General features: G+C 42.7%; 1 protein-coding gene across 4 annotated transcripts in view; it reads left to right on the top strand.

Annotated features, from left to right (window-relative positions):
- The window catches only part of LOC109480919 (regulator of G-protein signaling 22-like), a 25299-nt gene extending 14572 nt beyond the window's left edge, over positions 1–10727 (top strand). For 2 of the 4 annotated variants that reach the window (XM_019783291.1, XM_019783288.1), the window contains exons 11-25: positions 1260–1414; positions 1973–2099; positions 2512–2631; positions 2997–3098; positions 3400–3594; positions 3949–4032; positions 4369–4563; positions 4909–5040; positions 5566–5793; positions 6218–6379; positions 6726–6905; positions 7650–7811; positions 8332–8430; positions 9000–9108; positions 9513–10727. In XM_019783291.1, coding sequence (XP_019638850.1) covers positions 1260–1414; positions 1973–2099; positions 2512–2631; positions 2997–3098; positions 3400–3594; positions 3949–4032; positions 4369–4563; positions 4909–5040; positions 5566–5793; positions 6218–6379; positions 6726–6905; positions 7650–7811; positions 8332–8430; positions 9000–9108; positions 9513–9874 — 2412 coding nt within the window. In that variant the 3' untranslated portion in view covers positions 9875–10727. The remainder of the gene's footprint in view (positions 1–1259; positions 1415–1972; positions 2100–2511; positions 2632–2996; positions 3099–3399; positions 3595–3948; positions 4033–4368; positions 4564–4908; positions 5041–5565; positions 5794–6217; positions 6380–6725; positions 6906–7649; positions 7812–8331; positions 8431–8999; positions 9109–9512) is intronic. The other 2 variants (XM_019783290.1, XM_019783289.1) reach the window with 2 other exon arrangements.
- The last annotated feature ends 6406 nt before the right edge of the window (positions 10728–17133 follow it).

Below are 17133 nucleotides of genomic sequence, written 5' to 3'. Positions count from 1 at the left end.
TCTATTTTCAGCAAGTATGCATATTTCTTTTCTAACTGTAAGGAGCTAATAAAGGATTTATTATCTTTTTTCTCCCTGTTGCTTCAAATTTCTTCTGAAAAAATCTGAGAACCAACACAGGGCTCGAAATACTTTTTTTCAGGTACGTGCAAAATTGCACATTGGCAAAATTTTTAGGTGCAATTTGAAAAATATATGTGCAAAATTATATTTAGCCTTGCATCTTTAGGTTTGGAACTGTTTTACTGTGTATCAACCTTCTTAGCCTGCCACTGCATATAGAAGTTTTAGTATACATTAAAAAGAAGGGACCAAACAAAACATGAACAATGCAAGTATCATCTGTGTTTATAAAAAAAAAGAACACAAAAAAAATTTGTCGGCATTAGCTTCAAAGGACGCCGCTAGTGACCCCCGGCCCTCTCACTCGTCATAAAAAAAATTTACCAACAGTATGCGAGCACATTTATTTTGCATATTTGTTTACCTTGAATATCGTGCACGATATAAGGAAAAAAATACTGCTTAGAAAAAAATAACGTCCGGTTAATTTTTGCTTCTTGGCGCTCCCCTCCCCCTCCTCTGGGGGCGCGTCGTCAACATCGGCCGCGGGATCCTCGGAGACGGTGGACCCGGTGGCATCTTCTGGTCCACCGCCACCGGCTGCACCAGCCTCTGATGCCGGCTGGGCCCGTGAAAAGAACTTGAAAATCGACCCCTTCTTCATGGGCCCTTCTTCATGCTTTACAAATTTCCTGGGTAGCACTGAATGCTGGGAAATCCGAAAACTCTGTTTTTCACCGAATTTTACCGAAAATTGGACGAAAAAGCCGAAATTACTCTGCCGAAGGACTTCGTACCACATCGGGCAACAAGTTTCGCGGGTCTCACCATATTTGGTAAATGAGCTACGTAGGCCTTCGCGTCTTGCCATATTAGGTAAATCATTACGTAATGCCTTCGCGTCTTCACCTGGGGACGAGGCAGCTTGTTCCCAGGATGTTCAGTAAAGAAAACAATATGGCTGCCATGCGCCCAGCGCGATGCCGACACAGCAAGAAACTTCGGAGATACGCAGTGCAAACATGATATATCGGTATTGTCCAGGTGCAAAATTGCACATTCAAAATATTTTTAGGTGCAAATCTTGAAAATTACGTGCAATTTGCACATTGCACCTTTGTATTTCGAACTCTGCTTGCCATTGGCGCGGAACATTGCAAGATGTTTATCTAAACAGTGGATATGTGTGTGTTCAGAAGCAGGTGTCCCGGAGTGCTGACCTGGCCCTGTTGAAGCAGCAGGAGAGAAACAGGAAGGAGGGACAACAGCTGCTCACCGCGAAACTCAACCTGAGGAAATCACCCTCACCTGACAGGCTCAAGACTAAAGCTCTCAGCCCCAAGCACAAAAGGTATGTATATATATAAATTTCATTGTGTATCTTATTAATTGTATTTGTATGTATACCTAACAATTTTATTCTCTCCCATAAAAATGATCCAAAAAAAAATAGGCTGTGACTACTTTATTAGTAACCCTGGCTGTTGTAAGCCAAACTAATAAACAAATAAAGGTATGGCTTTGAGATTACTTATCAATGGGAAATGATGAAGTGTTTATGAAGTGCTAATCACACTGTTTTAGAAGATCTGATGAAATAGACAAAAGATGACAATGTAGTTGGGTACAGAAAAAAAATAGTTGCCAGATTTTAACTGACTTTGTGAAATTTCCTTGAGTTAGAAAATCTATCACAGAATAGATTTCACAATATAAGATGCTCCTACAGTAATACAAACTTATAAACTCACAGTGTTTTGATGTTTGTCTACTTGACTAGGCTGTTGTTCATGTAATGGTTAATTCAGCACCAAGGACAGGAACCATGTAGCCATGTAGCTGTTTACATGTATAGGATATGGTGGGTTTCTTGAAACTCAAATTGTGTGACCTGTCTGTCCCCCTCCAGGCGGAAGTCAGCGCGGAGCGACATTTCCTCCATCAGCGGGAGCAGCTGGGCGGGGTCGGAGGACAGCTCGCCAGATGAGGGACCTCAGAACATCCGCAACATCGTGGCCAGGAAGTTCAGCCTGCCGGTACGCTCACTGTTTCTAGATTTTTTTTATTTGCCAGAAGCCTGATTTAAAGGTTATATACTGCTGTTATTACTGAAGACAGGGAATGACTAAAAAGGATTTACTCATAGGAAATTCAACTCTACTACTGCATAAATTACAGGGATAATTTCTGGATATTTCAAGTGACATCCACCACTCTTCTTCAGTGTCATGAAGTACAAAGAAGAGTGATGGATGTCACTCGAAACATCTGGAAGTTATATCTATCCATAATTTATCCAGTAGTAGAGTTTGAATTTCCTATGAGTATTGTTTACCTGGATGTCTAACCTTCATCAATGTAAATTAACTTGATGTTGTGATTTAAGATTGAACAGTACACACCTTTTGCGCTCTTTCATGACTAATATTGTTTTCATGTCTTCTCCAGAGCTCCAATGACAGCGTGTTCCTGGGCAGCTCCAGGATGGAACAGATGCTCCAGGCCTTGTACCACGACAGGAATGCTGGGTACTTCTTCACACAGTTCTGTGAGAGGTCAGGGAATAAGGTGAGGAAGCATGCTGGGAAATAGCCATTTTGTCTATGAGAATTGAGGGTCTATGAAAAAAGCACAATAACCTTTAGTTCACTTTCTTATTAATGATTTTAAAATGTCTTATACAATGTAGTATGAGTTCTCATAAAACAGCAATATCAGTTTTACATCTGTGAAGATTAGACATCCAGATATGCCAAAATGCAGTTACTCAAGGAACTGGATTTGATTTTGCTTGAGTAACTGCTTTTTGGAATATCATTTTTACCTTTTTATTAGAAATTTCTTTATGTCACACAAGGAAGGCTTTCCAAACTTCTCAGTGATAAATGATGATGACTTTTTTTAAAAGAGACACTGTCCCATTGTTCCCCCAGCTCTGGTCCAACTCCATCCACTGCTGGACAGACCTGCAGACGTACCACACCCTGTTCTACGCTGACGTGCTCGACCCTTTTGTAGTGAAGAAAAAAGCTCAGGTAAGAAACGTTTAACCTCGTGGATGAAGTTTCCAAAAGGAAATCTACTTTCTTAAAATTATTATTCCAACATGTAATCACAAGACATGGTGATGGCACACTCAAGTTTTTGCAACTTACTTTTATGCTGCCACCAATATAGAGGACAATACAATACAATACTCATTTTCCTTGATGTAAAATTGAAGAAATTCGTGTTAAGAATTGGTGGCCTGGCAGGATTGGTGGCCTGGCAGGGTCCGAATTTAACTTGTATGAAGGGATATGACGCCCTTTTCTAACACAGTTTTCCCTTTTCCAGTACATCCACTCTAGGTTTGTGGTAGCTGCCTCCCCAGAGGACATTGGGTGCAGCCAGGACATCAGGAACGAGGTGTACAAGAACATCGACCCTCCCTTCGAGGAACTATTTGACTCAGCGGAGGAATACATCCTGCATGTGCTGGTGGTGCCATGGCAACAGATGATTGAGGGGGACAAGCACACTTACTCTAAGGTAGGAATTAAGGGAGGAAAACTGATAAAATTTATCAGGCTCAATTTATAGTACAAGTAAGGTTTATACTGGTACGCACAACTTAAGTTCAGTAAAGCCTAAAAGCTTTCAGACGGCATCCACCATCTTTCTTCAGCTACTGACAAGGGCAGTCAGGTGACCCAGCAACTGTCATGTCATTATATCTAGTTGTCAGAAAAAGTATTTAACATATTTTTGTGCATGTAAATGTTTGCTAAACAGGCTTTCATCTCTTGATCTGTCATATATCATTGGGTACAGGATTTCATACATAGGGAAAGATCTCGTTCCTTCGTGTATTAACAAACTTGCCATAATGTTGTTTTCCACCAGGTGGAGCTTTTTGAACAGAAGCGCCATCTCGAGACCAAGTCACGCCAGCTGCTTCGTCTACAGAAGAAGGGTCTCCTTAGAGAGGTACTTTTCTACTTCCTCTTTGTGTGTTAGAAAAAGGTTGTGTAATGCTGTTCAGGTTTTTGTAAGTTTGCTTTAATGTATGTAATTCTTCCATTCTTCAGCCTTCATCTTGATACATATTAGGATATCCATCCATTAGTTGCAAAAGCGACAACGAAAGCAACTAGTCTTCCTGGATTCCAAAACACAAAACAACAACATTACACATACTACACAATCATATAAAAATTACAACATTATACTGCTTTGTATAGCTAAAATATAATTTGCTCTTAATTGAGTTACATCTCAGCATTTCGTGACTCTAGATAACCCTGTCTGTTCCCCCCCCTTCAGCTGACCATCACCCCTGAAGCAGAGGAGCTGGAGGAGTCTCCGTACGACGACACCATCTGGGCCAAGCTGCCCGACCAGTTCAAGAAGTGGACCTTCGAGGGGCTGGTGCACAACCGGCTGGAACTGGAGCACTTCCGCAAGTTCCTGGCCGACAACTTCGCCTCCATCGACCTGCAGTGTTGGATGGATATTGAGGTAACTGTCGGTTGCAACTTGTTAGTTATTCTAATGTCGACTGTACTCTTATGTTTCAACGTCATTAGAAATGGTCCACTCTAGATTGAAAACATCATCATGTCTTGAGTAAAGAGACAGTTTTACACAACCAAGTCTTTTATTCAGCCGATGTTTCGGTGACCGTCTGTCTGCTTCCTCGCGGCAATTCTGACTGGTTCACATTGCACTGCAGCACGGGTGTCACTGCTATAGATGCATTATTCTCATCAGAATATCCTAATTGTACACTAATAGAGAAGCAAACAGAAAGATAACTGTTACAACATTCATTGATCTGATATTTGCACAATTGTCTTCCTGTAGGCATTTCGTCGGCTGTCTCATCTGGACAATGCCAAGAGAGATGACAAGGCCAAGGACATCAAGAGCAAATATCTGAACAAGAAATACTTCTTTGGGCCCAACAGTCCTGCAACAAAAGAGCAGCAGAACAAGGTAATGTGGACCAGTTCATAGGGAAGGAAACATTTCAATACTCTAGGGAGAAATGTGTGGTCAGGCTGTGTAAGGCAAGCACAGGCCCAGGCAGATATTGAAGATGAGAGTACGGTAGTTATTCTATCCCCATTGGTCATGCCTGTCTGTAAAATTTAAGTTATTTTCTAATCAACACAAGTCAACCATATAAGCATCAAAGTGAGCAACAGTCTATTGTGTGGAACAATAGTACAAACTTTATTATAGATCATCCATGACAGAAACTAATGAGAGAGAGAAAGAGAGAGAGAGAGAGAGAGAGAGAGAGAGAGAGAGAGAGTGGAAGCCTTGGGAAAGGCACTTTTCATGACTTTCCTCACTTAACTCAAGTGAAAATGAGTACTGGTATTGTCTGTCCTGTATTTGATTCTATGTGCAGGACACAACACCAGCAACCATGCCTTTGTCCCATGTGTGTTGTATTGTTACAATTTTAATAAATCAAATCAAATCAAATCAAATGTACATGGTTATTCCCCACAGGTGATGGAGGCAGGCGGAGGCTGGGGTAAGATCCTGCAGGACCGTCCTCCCACCACCCTCCTGCTGGAGGCACAGAAGTACGTGAAGGAGCGGCTGGAGAAGAAGTGGCTGCCCATGTTCCTGTCGACGACGGAGTTCCAGGAGAGACAGAGACCAAAGATCAACATGGACGACGTGGCTGAGGACGTCATGGTGCACAAACAGAGGAAACGACAACAAGTCTGGAAGGTCAGTGTGAACTTTATGATTTTCATAAAGAAGCAAAAGGCTTATATGAGCAATCACTGTTTTTGTTTACATCATCCATATGAAATTTATTTCAAGACATATACAAATTATTGTTAGGCAAATCAGTCACCCACTTTTTGCCTACCGTGACATCATGGCGATTGCTTGTATTGTCTACTTGTGTAACTAAAACACATAGGTTGCATTTCTATATAGGAATGTTGTCTCATGCTCTTGTTCATGTTATGTTTTATTTTAACATTTACAGATTTTTGTCACTATCTAACATGTCAAGATGAGTTGATAATCATGATTTTTAATTGATTTTTAACTTAATTGAAAATTTAATCCCTGTGTAATACTTCATGTGTTGGAATAAAGTTAAACATTTTACTAAAATTCTAATCCTGCCCGTCCATTACAGATGCTGGACAGTAAGCTGATGTCGTCGACCCGTGACATCATCGCGTTCCGCCGGGCGCTGATGAACCCCGTCACCAGCCAGCAGTTCCGCAAGTTTGTGTCTGTGAAGGGAGAGAACCTGGAGAACGACGTGCTGTTCTGGCTGGAGATACAGAAGTACAAGGTCGGGGGACAATGTTACTACTGTTATGTATGTTCTGTCTTCCTGTAGTTACAATGTAGACTGAATGAACCAAAAGCTACATTGTATGTGTCGTGTCAAAGTTGTTATTAGTTTTCTATGTGTTCATATTGATGAAGAAAGTCCCAAGAAGAGAGAGCACCAATATTGATCAAATATGTAGTTGAGAACATTCATGTAAGGCAAGTAAACCTGTAGTGCTACTTTGATCCTTCAAGTTTGTATTGTTGTTTTTTTATGCATTTTATGCACAAAATGTATGAACTGTTCTATCCTAAGCCATATTTCAAAGTTGTTAAAACCTGCCATGTTTGCTGCATGCCTGCAGGACATGGTCCATGCCCACGTGGAGGACTCCTTCATCCAGCAGAAGATCGCCGCCATCATCCACTGCTTCATCGACTCGTCCCTCCCCCCGTCTGTCCAGATAGACATCCCCCCCGACCAGGCTGACAGGATCCTGGAGCACCGCAGGGAGCTGGGGCCTTACATCTTCAGGGAGGCACAGGTGGGTAATGGGGGATAGATGTAGGGGGTATGTGTGTTGTGTATGTCCACATAGACATGGAGCAACAACTGGAGCAATGCAGGGAGCTGGGACCTTACATCTTCAGGGAGGCACAGGTGGATAATGGGGGGAGGTGGATTGAGGTGTTCAAAACTTGTATTTTCCAAGAACTATCGTAGAGTGGAACTCGTTGACACCATGAACAGTTGGGACATCATCACTAGAAAGCTTTAAACAACTCCTGCAATTAAATGTGCAAAGATTGAGTGTAACAAGTTGTTCGGTGTGATATAGCTAGCTGCTGCCACGCTGTGTGCCTTCGAACCTGGTGTGTTACACCGAAGGGCGATTATACCAGCTATACCAATTCAGATACAGATGTAGGGGGTATGTGTGTTGGTGCTAGAAATACTACTACAGTTGTATAACACTTGTCTTACAGAGACGTTGTTGGGGGGAGATGGGGTTGATAAAATGATGCTTGGATGCATCTTGTGTATTTTTTCTCTTGAACATTGCCTTTATGTACGCATATTGGGCTTTCAGCCTCCCTTACACTGTCATATTTCATTAGAGAGAAGGGATCTTGTAGATATAGATGTAGCACAGTAATGTAGCACTTGTTCCTCCTACCCTTATACCTTAGTTATCTAACAGTTATTACATTTGGCCCATGTAGGGCGTGAATATGCGATTAAGTTCATTGTCATTGTTTATGTATTAAACGAACATTCCCCTCCACAGTTGACAGTGTTCCGGCTGCTGCTGCACCAGTGGGGGGCCTTCTGTGAGTTCCGACAGAACATGGCGGAGGAGAAGATCCTCACCACGCTGGAGAGACAGAGGAAGAGAGCGAGGGAACGAGAGAGGGCCAGGCAGAAGGCATACGAAGAGGAACAGGCAAAGGTCTGTCTCTTGAATGATAACACATTCCTTAGAAGATACTTGATTCTAGCATGATTCATCCAAAACATGTAAACATCTACATGTACATGTACACTGACTCACAGGTATGGGTATACAGATATGTCCCAACAACAAGACTGAATAGGGTTTTTGGAAAGCCTCAGGGCTGCGAAAGGCAAAAAATCCACCATATCCTTGAAAATATTCTTAACCAGCAAACTACACATCTATGTATTATTAGATAGCAAACAGCAAACTGACAACACCACAAGATATGGTAATAAACAGCTACATGACTACATGATTCCTGTCCTTGGTGCTGAATTAACTATTATATGAACAACAGCCTAGTTTTGTAGACAAAACATCAAAACACTGTGTGTTTATAGGGTTGCATTACTGTACAAGTGCCTTCTATGCATATATTCTGTGACAGATTTTTTAACTCAAGGAAATTTCAGAAAGCCAGTTGAATTTCATTGAAAATTGTACTGAAACTGACGGATTATTCTGTGCACAGAGAGAAGCGCTGAAGGCTGGTGAAGGAGAAGATGAGGATGCTGGGAGTGACTTTGGCAGTCAGATGGACGAGGAGACGTCACAGGCTTCTCTGGAGAAGGTTTGTTTGTTTGTTTGTTTGTTTGTTTCGCATAACTGGTAAACTGCCTTTTTAGGTGTAACACATCAGTTTTGTACATGTAAATACAAGCTGCGTAAGACCGGACTGAAAGTTGGAACCACTCACACCAGGAAGATCTCCTACTTATTCGATAAATGTGGTGGGTTCTTTCTGGAGGGAGTGGAGGGGTGAGACAGTATTTTCATTCATTCATTCATTTCATTTATTTATCCAGGTGATACATATCGCCTTGTTGGCGTTTTTCAATGATACCTGGGGGGTAAACCCCAACATAGTAAAATACAAACAAAGTAACTGAGGATAAAATACAATAATAAATAAGAAGAAAATAATCACTATATACAAGTGTGCAATTAATCATAAGGTAACATAAAGATTTTGTGATACTCTATGAAATTAAAAAAAAAAATGATATAGAAAATCACTCTCATGACTGTAGGAATGGATGATCATATACAATGTACATTTATTCCAAGATGCACTGTGTATGTAAAATATACAGTTCTTTATTTCTTAGACTGATGCATGACACATTGTTTCATTCACAGGTGACCTGGTCCTACGGGAACTATATGGCAGCTCTGGAGCGAGAAGAACAGATGAACAAACTGCCTGACATGGACAACATCTCCCTCAGCACACTGAGCGACCTCTCAGGTAAGTCCATGACGTTCAGCACCTTATCATACATTAGCTACGTCTGTTCCTTACTTACTTACATACTTTGGCCCCTTGCTCCTGTCAGAGCATAAGCCACTGACTCTGGGCTGTCTTTCTCAGTTTCTCCCAGCTGCTTGCTGCTTGCTACTCTCCTCATCTCCTCATCCTAAGTATCTCTTCTCCAACTGTTTCTGTGCCATAGAGCTCTCTTTCTTCTTCCCTGTGGATTCCATGTAAGGTCTGGTGTGTGATGCTGGATGGTGGTTTCCTCAGAGCTTCTGTTCCTGCCTACCTCCTATTAAGAAGGAGGGAGAATGGAAAGCAATCTGTAAATGTTTTGCAAACAAATAACATTACCTGTGCAATGAAATCTTGACATGCCTGTATGCCTCCCTCCCCAGGTCTGACCTCCAACACCAGTATGAAGACCTCGCGAGCGGAGAGTGTGAGTTCCGAGGTTACCAAGGAGACGTTAGAGACGGGGAAATCCACGCTACTGGACGTCCCGAAGAAGGCGAGGCCGCGGAAACCGTCCATCGTCAGCATCAAGGACGGGGGCAAGGTGGTACAGGCCAGGACGGGGAAGGAGCTGGTGCCTGCCCCTCCGAGGGACCTGCCACCCCCTCCGCAGACAGTGGGAGAGGCCGACGGAACCAACAGACCCAGGGGGAAGAAGGTGGTGAACGGGACCGGCCCACATGGGGATGGGAGGGAAGCAAAGAGTGGGAAAAACAAACTACCTGCACTGCAGAAAGTCAGATGAAATTTTGTTATGCCTGAGATTCTACAGATTTTTTTTGTGAGAGATTATTTTATGCTACATGTATGTGAACAAAATTAACAAGATATGCAATATCTTTTCACATGTAGTACACAAAGCCACAGGTTTAGAGAATAAGTTGTAAATTTCTCCTCCTCGTTGATTGTATGTTTGACCAGCAAGTCTGAAATTAATGCAGTAGTGCCAAAGTCATAATCTTTCAATGTACCTGAGGTGCTTTTAGGAGAAAGTTGTAAATAGATGCTTGCATGAATGCTTGCTTATTGAAGTAATTAGCTCTTTTGCAAATGAGAAAATGAAGTCTATTTTTGCAACACTAGTGGTTCAACATTGAAAGACCACTTTTGTGTTGTGACAATCTCGTCCGTCCAAAATAAAGTACTTGTGCCACATGTAAGCTTTTGACAGGAAAACTGAAATAAGTGCTGTGAATGAACACCTCAAAGTAAATTTGTGATTGATGAACTACAGATGATATAATGCAGTATGTATTTTGTAATTATGTTGTATTGAAAGAAATTGATATTATATGACTGGATTGTCAGATTTTTTAAATGTTGCATGAATATATATTTATCAACTAAAACATTCCAAATACCTGTACTCATGAGATTATTGTTAGCCTACAGACCTGTAGGGATCTGTTGATATAAATGCAATTTGTGTGGATGTACAGATAAATGCTGTCTAGCTTGAAGTCTGTTTAAAAGTTTGAAAGACAGAAATTTATAGGCTACAGAACATGTGTGAGATTAGATTTAGTTTTATACTTGAGTGTTGTTTGTGCTAGTGTCTGTTTTTGTTCTGTGAAGTAAAAGAGTATTTACAACCACCACCGTGTGACAATGCCTCCAAGACATATTTATTGTTATATTCTATTTGATAATCGTTTGTATGAACAGTCGTTTTCGTCATATTTGTTGTTGTGAATGGTCCAAAAGTTTTTCCAACTTTCAATGGTCAGGAAAAGCGTCCTGTGATGAGACTTGCACTTCATCCTAATACAGTTAGGGGCGCTTTTGACATAGCAAAAGCATTAACTTCACTGACGAGAATAATCCATTAGCTAATCGATTAATACAGTCAATGAAAAGTTGCAACACACAACACATTATGACATATAAACAGATAAATTTGTGATTCAGAGCTTAATTTCAGATAACTACTCTTGTCATTATACAAACTATTGCCGTTGTAAGATTTGTATATTTTTGGCACCTAAAACTATAATGTATAGTTCTTTTTTCACCGGTTCCTTCCAGTATGTCAAGCGGTTCAATAACGGTACATTTATTTTATTATCAGACATCCCTGTAACGCGACTGTCCTCACTTCTTTGTAGAAATAGTCTTCCACTTCTCTCCAAGCAGAGGTCTGGGTTTTGGCTTATTTTGGGCGTGTTTTTAGGCTTTTTAGTCGGGGTTTCTTTTTTGCACTTGAATTTTTTTACGCATTTTTTACGCAAATAAAACTTCCAATGCAAAAAATAAACCCAGTTAAAAAGCCTAAAAACACGCCCAAAATAAGCCCAAACCCAAACCTTTGCTTGGAGAGTACTTTTCCACATCCAGTTCTGTGTCGGGCGCTGTCCGTAGCCGCCGCCCCGTCCCCAGCACAGGTGGGCCGCCTTTGATGTCCCGCGGCGCCGCTGGCGGCGGTAAGGTAGACTGGCAATCAAAACTGTGCCGATGACAGGTCATGTGATTCTTCTTATCATCTTTTGACGTCTTGTCTCTCAACACTCAAGTCGTAAGAAGTACAGTAAAAAAAGAACTACCTTATATGCCAAAAGAGTTACTGTGGTGTAGTATTAGATAATACATTGTACAGTAATTTTTAGAAAAGAAGAGAAAAACTGTTTACCATTACGATTTTAAGTGCCATCATCGTAAAACCTGAAGTTGTAAAACACATTGTGTTAGGTCGCAAGAAAAGCCGAAAAGATGAAATATCTCCTGATTTTACCTTTTCCATCATTCAATGTTGGTGTTTATCATTTAGACGCTAGCGCTAAGATACTAGCCCGCCAAGGTTCATGGAAAGAGAAACACTTCACTTGCGAACTCACGGTACGGAAGAGATGGAACCATCTTTCCGTGGCGAAGTAAAGGCGGACCGCCTGCACTGTGGTCCGCACAATACGGGAGGCAGTTCCCTCGGCAAACTGCGCTATCAAAAGAACAACATTCTGCGTTTTGAAAGGGCCAGACGTGCACGCAGTGATCCTTGTCGGAAACGCTATGCGGCTTTGAACAAACTTCGGTTATCCGAAGGAAAACAATAGAACAAGATTTGGGTGTTTACTCAAAGCGAGAGGTCTATTTTCTCACGCACGTACTGACGTAATCTTTTTGATAGAGAAGCCTTTTTTTTCAGCGAAGGTTTTAAGCGCACGTACGCGCCAAGCCTTAGGGTTTTTTCCAGAAGGCAAAAGCTCGCTCACACGTCTCGAATTCTATAGTGAATATATTTTGTATTTGGCAATATGGAATTGAACAGCACGGTATCTGCAATTTGACCAGTTCGTACAAATTTATAATACCACCAAGTTATAGAGTCTAGATGATGGATTCAATTTTTGGATGATATGCCTACATAATCAGAGATGAAAAATGTGTTATAGCATTTCTTTTCTTCGTACAACGGCGCAGACTTCATGAAAAAATGCCAGGTATTATTGTTTAATCTCTTTTTTATGATATGCTGTGCTTTGAAGTCCGTTAATTAACTCCTTGAAACGAGCCGACGAAAAGTACCGTGCAAACATCAGAAATTTCATGAAATGCTTCTTTCAACACGTTACGTAAGCCACCGGGCAAATATTTTCTTACCGCCGCGCAACAAATCCTCTGTCCTTCCTACAAGTGTTTTACCGGAGAGAGATAACATTGACGGGGCTTTATATAGATCAACAAGTGCGCCATTCTGTTGATTTTTTTTCCCTATGGATGATTTTCCTTGTCTTTCTTTGTTTGTTTGTGGACGATGATCAGAAAAATAATTAAAAGCCGCAATTACTTAGCCTGGGTACCATCCGATTTGTGACGGCCCTCCTTGCATTCGCTGGCCCGATCATTTGTACACTAGTATTTGCGTTAGCAGTATGCAAAGGGATCGGCTCTAATTTATGACTTATAATTTAGTGGGTATCTAGTACACTTGGTTTTTCGTAGTCGTCATGTCTATTATCTGGTCCTACCCTCCACGTTTACTGGGTTAGCTATAGTATCTTGTCCTGTGTCTGAAGATTTCTGTTTTGCTAGCTGTACGGGAAGACTTGTCTAGACGCCTCTTCCTCGTTTTTCTTGCCAAACAAATTGTCCATCTTCAACTATTCATGCTATCTTCTACACAACTTCTGAGAACTACGTATACACCACTCGACTTTGTTTTTGTAGCAGCCAAGTCAGCGATCACTGTATGTTCAAGGTGTTTACCAGCTGACGTCATCACGTTGAGGCCCCCGTCCCTCGTGTGTTGTGGGAAAGTTGCAGCATCAGTCACCACCTGGGGAACTGTTTGTCTAGAATGTTTTGGGTACATTAGAGCGGCGGGAAATAGCAACAAAAATCTATGTCCCTTCCTGTTTGGAACATTTCCCAACATTTTCAGGCATTTCCTCAAGACGCAACACGTACGTAGATGTCAAGGATGAAAAGGTGACGGCGATGGGGTAATATTATCTAGCCTCACGTCGTGTACTAGCACTCAGAGAAATACATATTTGTGCTTTTGGGTTCTTGTTAATCCAAAGGGGAACCGACTGTGTGTTACTATGAAACGCATTTCAGCAAGAAAAGTGCTAAGCCTTAGGAACTTGATGAGGTTCATGGTACAACAAATTTCTGTCAGAATGGCAGCACTGATGTTGTACTGAATCCAATTGCTTGTATGCCAAGTTTATATCTACGTAGGACGGTCTCCACAGATGAGGTGGTTTCCTTCAGAAAGTTTGACATTCGCTGGAAGCATGGAAGGTCGCCAAAAACAACTTGTGCGCCTGTCGACAGGAATGTCACAAATGTGCGCTTCCGTGGGAACAGGACAGGCGCAGAGTTGACTCAAAGACGGCACGCACAGGTCGCCGTGCGGCGACACTGTTACAGGTGGGATGGGGAGAAAAAACACGGCGCCGGCCGAGCAGACTGCCAGGCAATTAAACAAGCAAATACTTCGGTCAAAGAGGACGGAAGAAATTGACATTGAAAGACAGGAATGAGGAGACAGGGTCAGAGAGGTGCGCGCCACAGGGGGAGGAAGGCGCGTAGATTCCGCGCCAGTGATGCCAGCAACCGTCTGCCAGACTATTTCTAGATCTCATACAGTTTTCTATCGTTTTCCAGTACCCTTCGCATAGTCACCTCAAGCTCCCTACCGCCGAATTCTTTTGCTCATTTCCTTCATCTTTGTCATCCATTTCTCTTCCTCCAACCATCATCTTCCTTTCCTTTTCCTTCTCTTTTCTCATTCACTCCTTTATTTATTCGTTTCTTTCTTCCTCGATCAATCTCTCACTGTTTTTATACAGATCTTTCTTGATAAGTGACTACTACAGTTACAACTGACACACGCACAAAGGCCGCACGTGCACACATGGCCACTGCAGGGAACAAAACAAAGATTCGCGGGCCGTTGCCATGCCAACGCCCAGGCCCACACTGCCCCCAGGAATGCAGGAGTCCGTGAGAACAGGAGTGGGCAGGGAGGACGCCGAAGTGATTTCGATTTACTTAAGATGCAGGGAGATTGCGTGCGACTTTGATCGGAGGCTGGTTAGTGACGGTAGTGACGGGGAGAGGTCCGGGCGTGTGGCGCGGCGCGTGACGCCGATCAGGCCGGAACGTGACTTCGTGAGGTTTCCGGGATGGACCCTCCTACAACAGACGCCGCGGCACATGCGGGCGCTGACGGAAAGAGCCGACTTTTCTTCTTAAGGTTGCCCAAACTCTCTTAGCCTTCAAGGACATCGCCGTTTGCCACGTGCAGTCTGCTGTCGTCAAGGCTTCTGATGAAGTGTTGTTCAATCAGCCTCCCTGAGACATCGTCGGAGATTCACTGATACTAGCCGACAGGTCTATTCATAAACTATACAAAGGCGTGATGATGTACATGTGTGGGGCGGTGTCACAGAAGATTTCAGAAAAATGTTGCGATCTAACCTCCAAACATCTGCTTTGAGATTGAAAGTACGTTTCACATCGAGCAGTAGATGAGCTGGTTAAATTGGTTTATTTTATAACCACGCGTTAGTTGAACGTTGTCGCGACTAGTTATTGATATTTGATTATGTTAATTATTATGTAAAGAAAGACAGATACGGTACCCAAATGCATAAACTTTCAGATTGGAAAACTAAGATTTGAATTGTTATATTTTTGTGTACATCTGAATGTATATTCATATCGTGTTGATGATGTTTTGTAATCTATTGTTTTGTTTTGGTTTTTCCTGCTAAGGAAGGTAAAGAAATAAACTCAGTCCAATCCATTTCCTTTTATACTCTGTGAGTCTGTCCTACAGAGATGTGCTAGTTAGGTGAGTGGACAGCCTACCGTCATACCTTTGTGAACAACAGGTAGTTAGTCATCTGCCCGCCTCCCCGCCGTGGTGAAAATAGCCCATCATTCAGCACCTCTGTCCAGCCGACATTACCTGAGAAGACACGCCTGTGCGGAGAGAAGACACGGGCGGCTGGGCTAATCCCGTCCGCCCTCTCCCGCTGAGGTGGGAGGGGGGCGGGGTGGAGACAGGTGGAGCGGCAGGAGGGACACATCAGTGGTTCTGTGTAAACAGCGCGGATGTCGTAGCCTCTACCAGGCTTCGGGAGGCGGCTGGAAAGAGTAGAAATTGGCCAAATTAGAGAGATAACATGCCAGGGGAGTTGGTCCGCTAGAGAGTACATTTTGCCAGGCTTCGGGAGGCGGCTGGAAAGAGTAGAAATTGGCCAAATAGAGAGATAGCATGTATGTCAGGGGTGCGGCAAAATATTCTCTTCAAGCGGACCAACTCCCTTGGCATGTAATCTCTATTTGGCCAATTTCTACTTTTTGCAGCCGCCTCCCGAAGCCTGGTAGAGGCTACGAATGTCCTGAACCTGACATCCTTATAGCCTGCTTACCGTCCTCGTTTAATAGCTCACGCCGGTTGGTGTGAGGGAGTATGGAACTGGAAGTGACCCTAAACTTAAGGGATGGCTATAGCTCTCCTCCTGGTTATCCGACTGGATAACTGCACGGTTCATAATGGATGGATAGTTAGTTAGTTCATCGGTTTTGTTGTTTGGTTGGTACCGGTTGTTTGGTAGGCTAGCACAGACTTAGTGTACTGAGAGAACAGCAGCCTTGGAGGGCAAGAGGAAGGCCAGGAATTAAGGAGCGTCAATTTAAGGACTAACTACACCGGTGGACTTGCCTTACTCCGACGGAGTGGCCGTCAACCTCAGTGTACTGTCCCCATAAACTACCGGAAGCGTTACGTTGAGGATTCAGGCCTTTAATATTGGGCTGTCCCTAGGATGTAGCTGAAAGCTTGAGTGATGAGGACATCCCAGGGCCCCATCCCTGCCCACGGGTCGCCTCATCACGCCGTGGTTTTCCGCCGGCCGCGCGTGAAATGGTCCCGCACCACATCCTCTGTCGGGTCTGTCGTCAGCCCGCAGGAATTCTCCAACGGCAAATGGAGTGAAGCGACCAGTTCATCCATTATTCGACTTTACTTTCTATAACGTTAAGTGTTTGAGATTGAGTCATTGTATTTTTCTTATCGCTAAATAGCGTATACGAACCTCTGAAGTTAGTGTATATTGTCATCTATCAAAACATTCTTTCTGATGTCATTGGTGTAGCAGCCTGTCTGACTTGTAGCTGCCTAACTATCTATGACGTTAAGTGTCTGAGATTGAGTCATTGTATTTTTGTTATCGCTAAATAGCGTATATGAACCTCTGAAGTTTGTGTGTTCTCATCGGAGTTGTAGAAAATCAAAACATTCTTGACTGATGTTATTGCTGTAGCGGCGTGTCTTTCTTGAACCCGGCTACTAGTGATGATCATACTGTCTGTAACTTGAAGTGTATGAGATTGAGACATTGTATTTTCTTATCGCTAAATAGCGTATATGAACCTATGAAGTTAGTGTGTTGTCATCATGAGTTGTAGAAAATCAAAACATTCTTTACTGATGTCATTGCTGTAGCGGTCTGTCTGTCTTGTAGCTGGCTACTAGACTGGTGACGATATACC

Source organism: Branchiostoma belcheri, unplaced genomic scaffold (genome assembly GCF_001625305.1).
Source record: "Branchiostoma belcheri isolate BF01 breed outbred unplaced genomic scaffold, Haploidv18h27 scaffold53, whole genome shotgun sequence".
NCBI classification, from domain to species: domain Eukaryota; kingdom Metazoa; phylum Chordata; class Leptocardii; order Amphioxiformes; family Branchiostomatidae; genus Branchiostoma; species Branchiostoma belcheri.
This window is presented reverse-complemented; position numbering and strand designations above follow the sequence as displayed.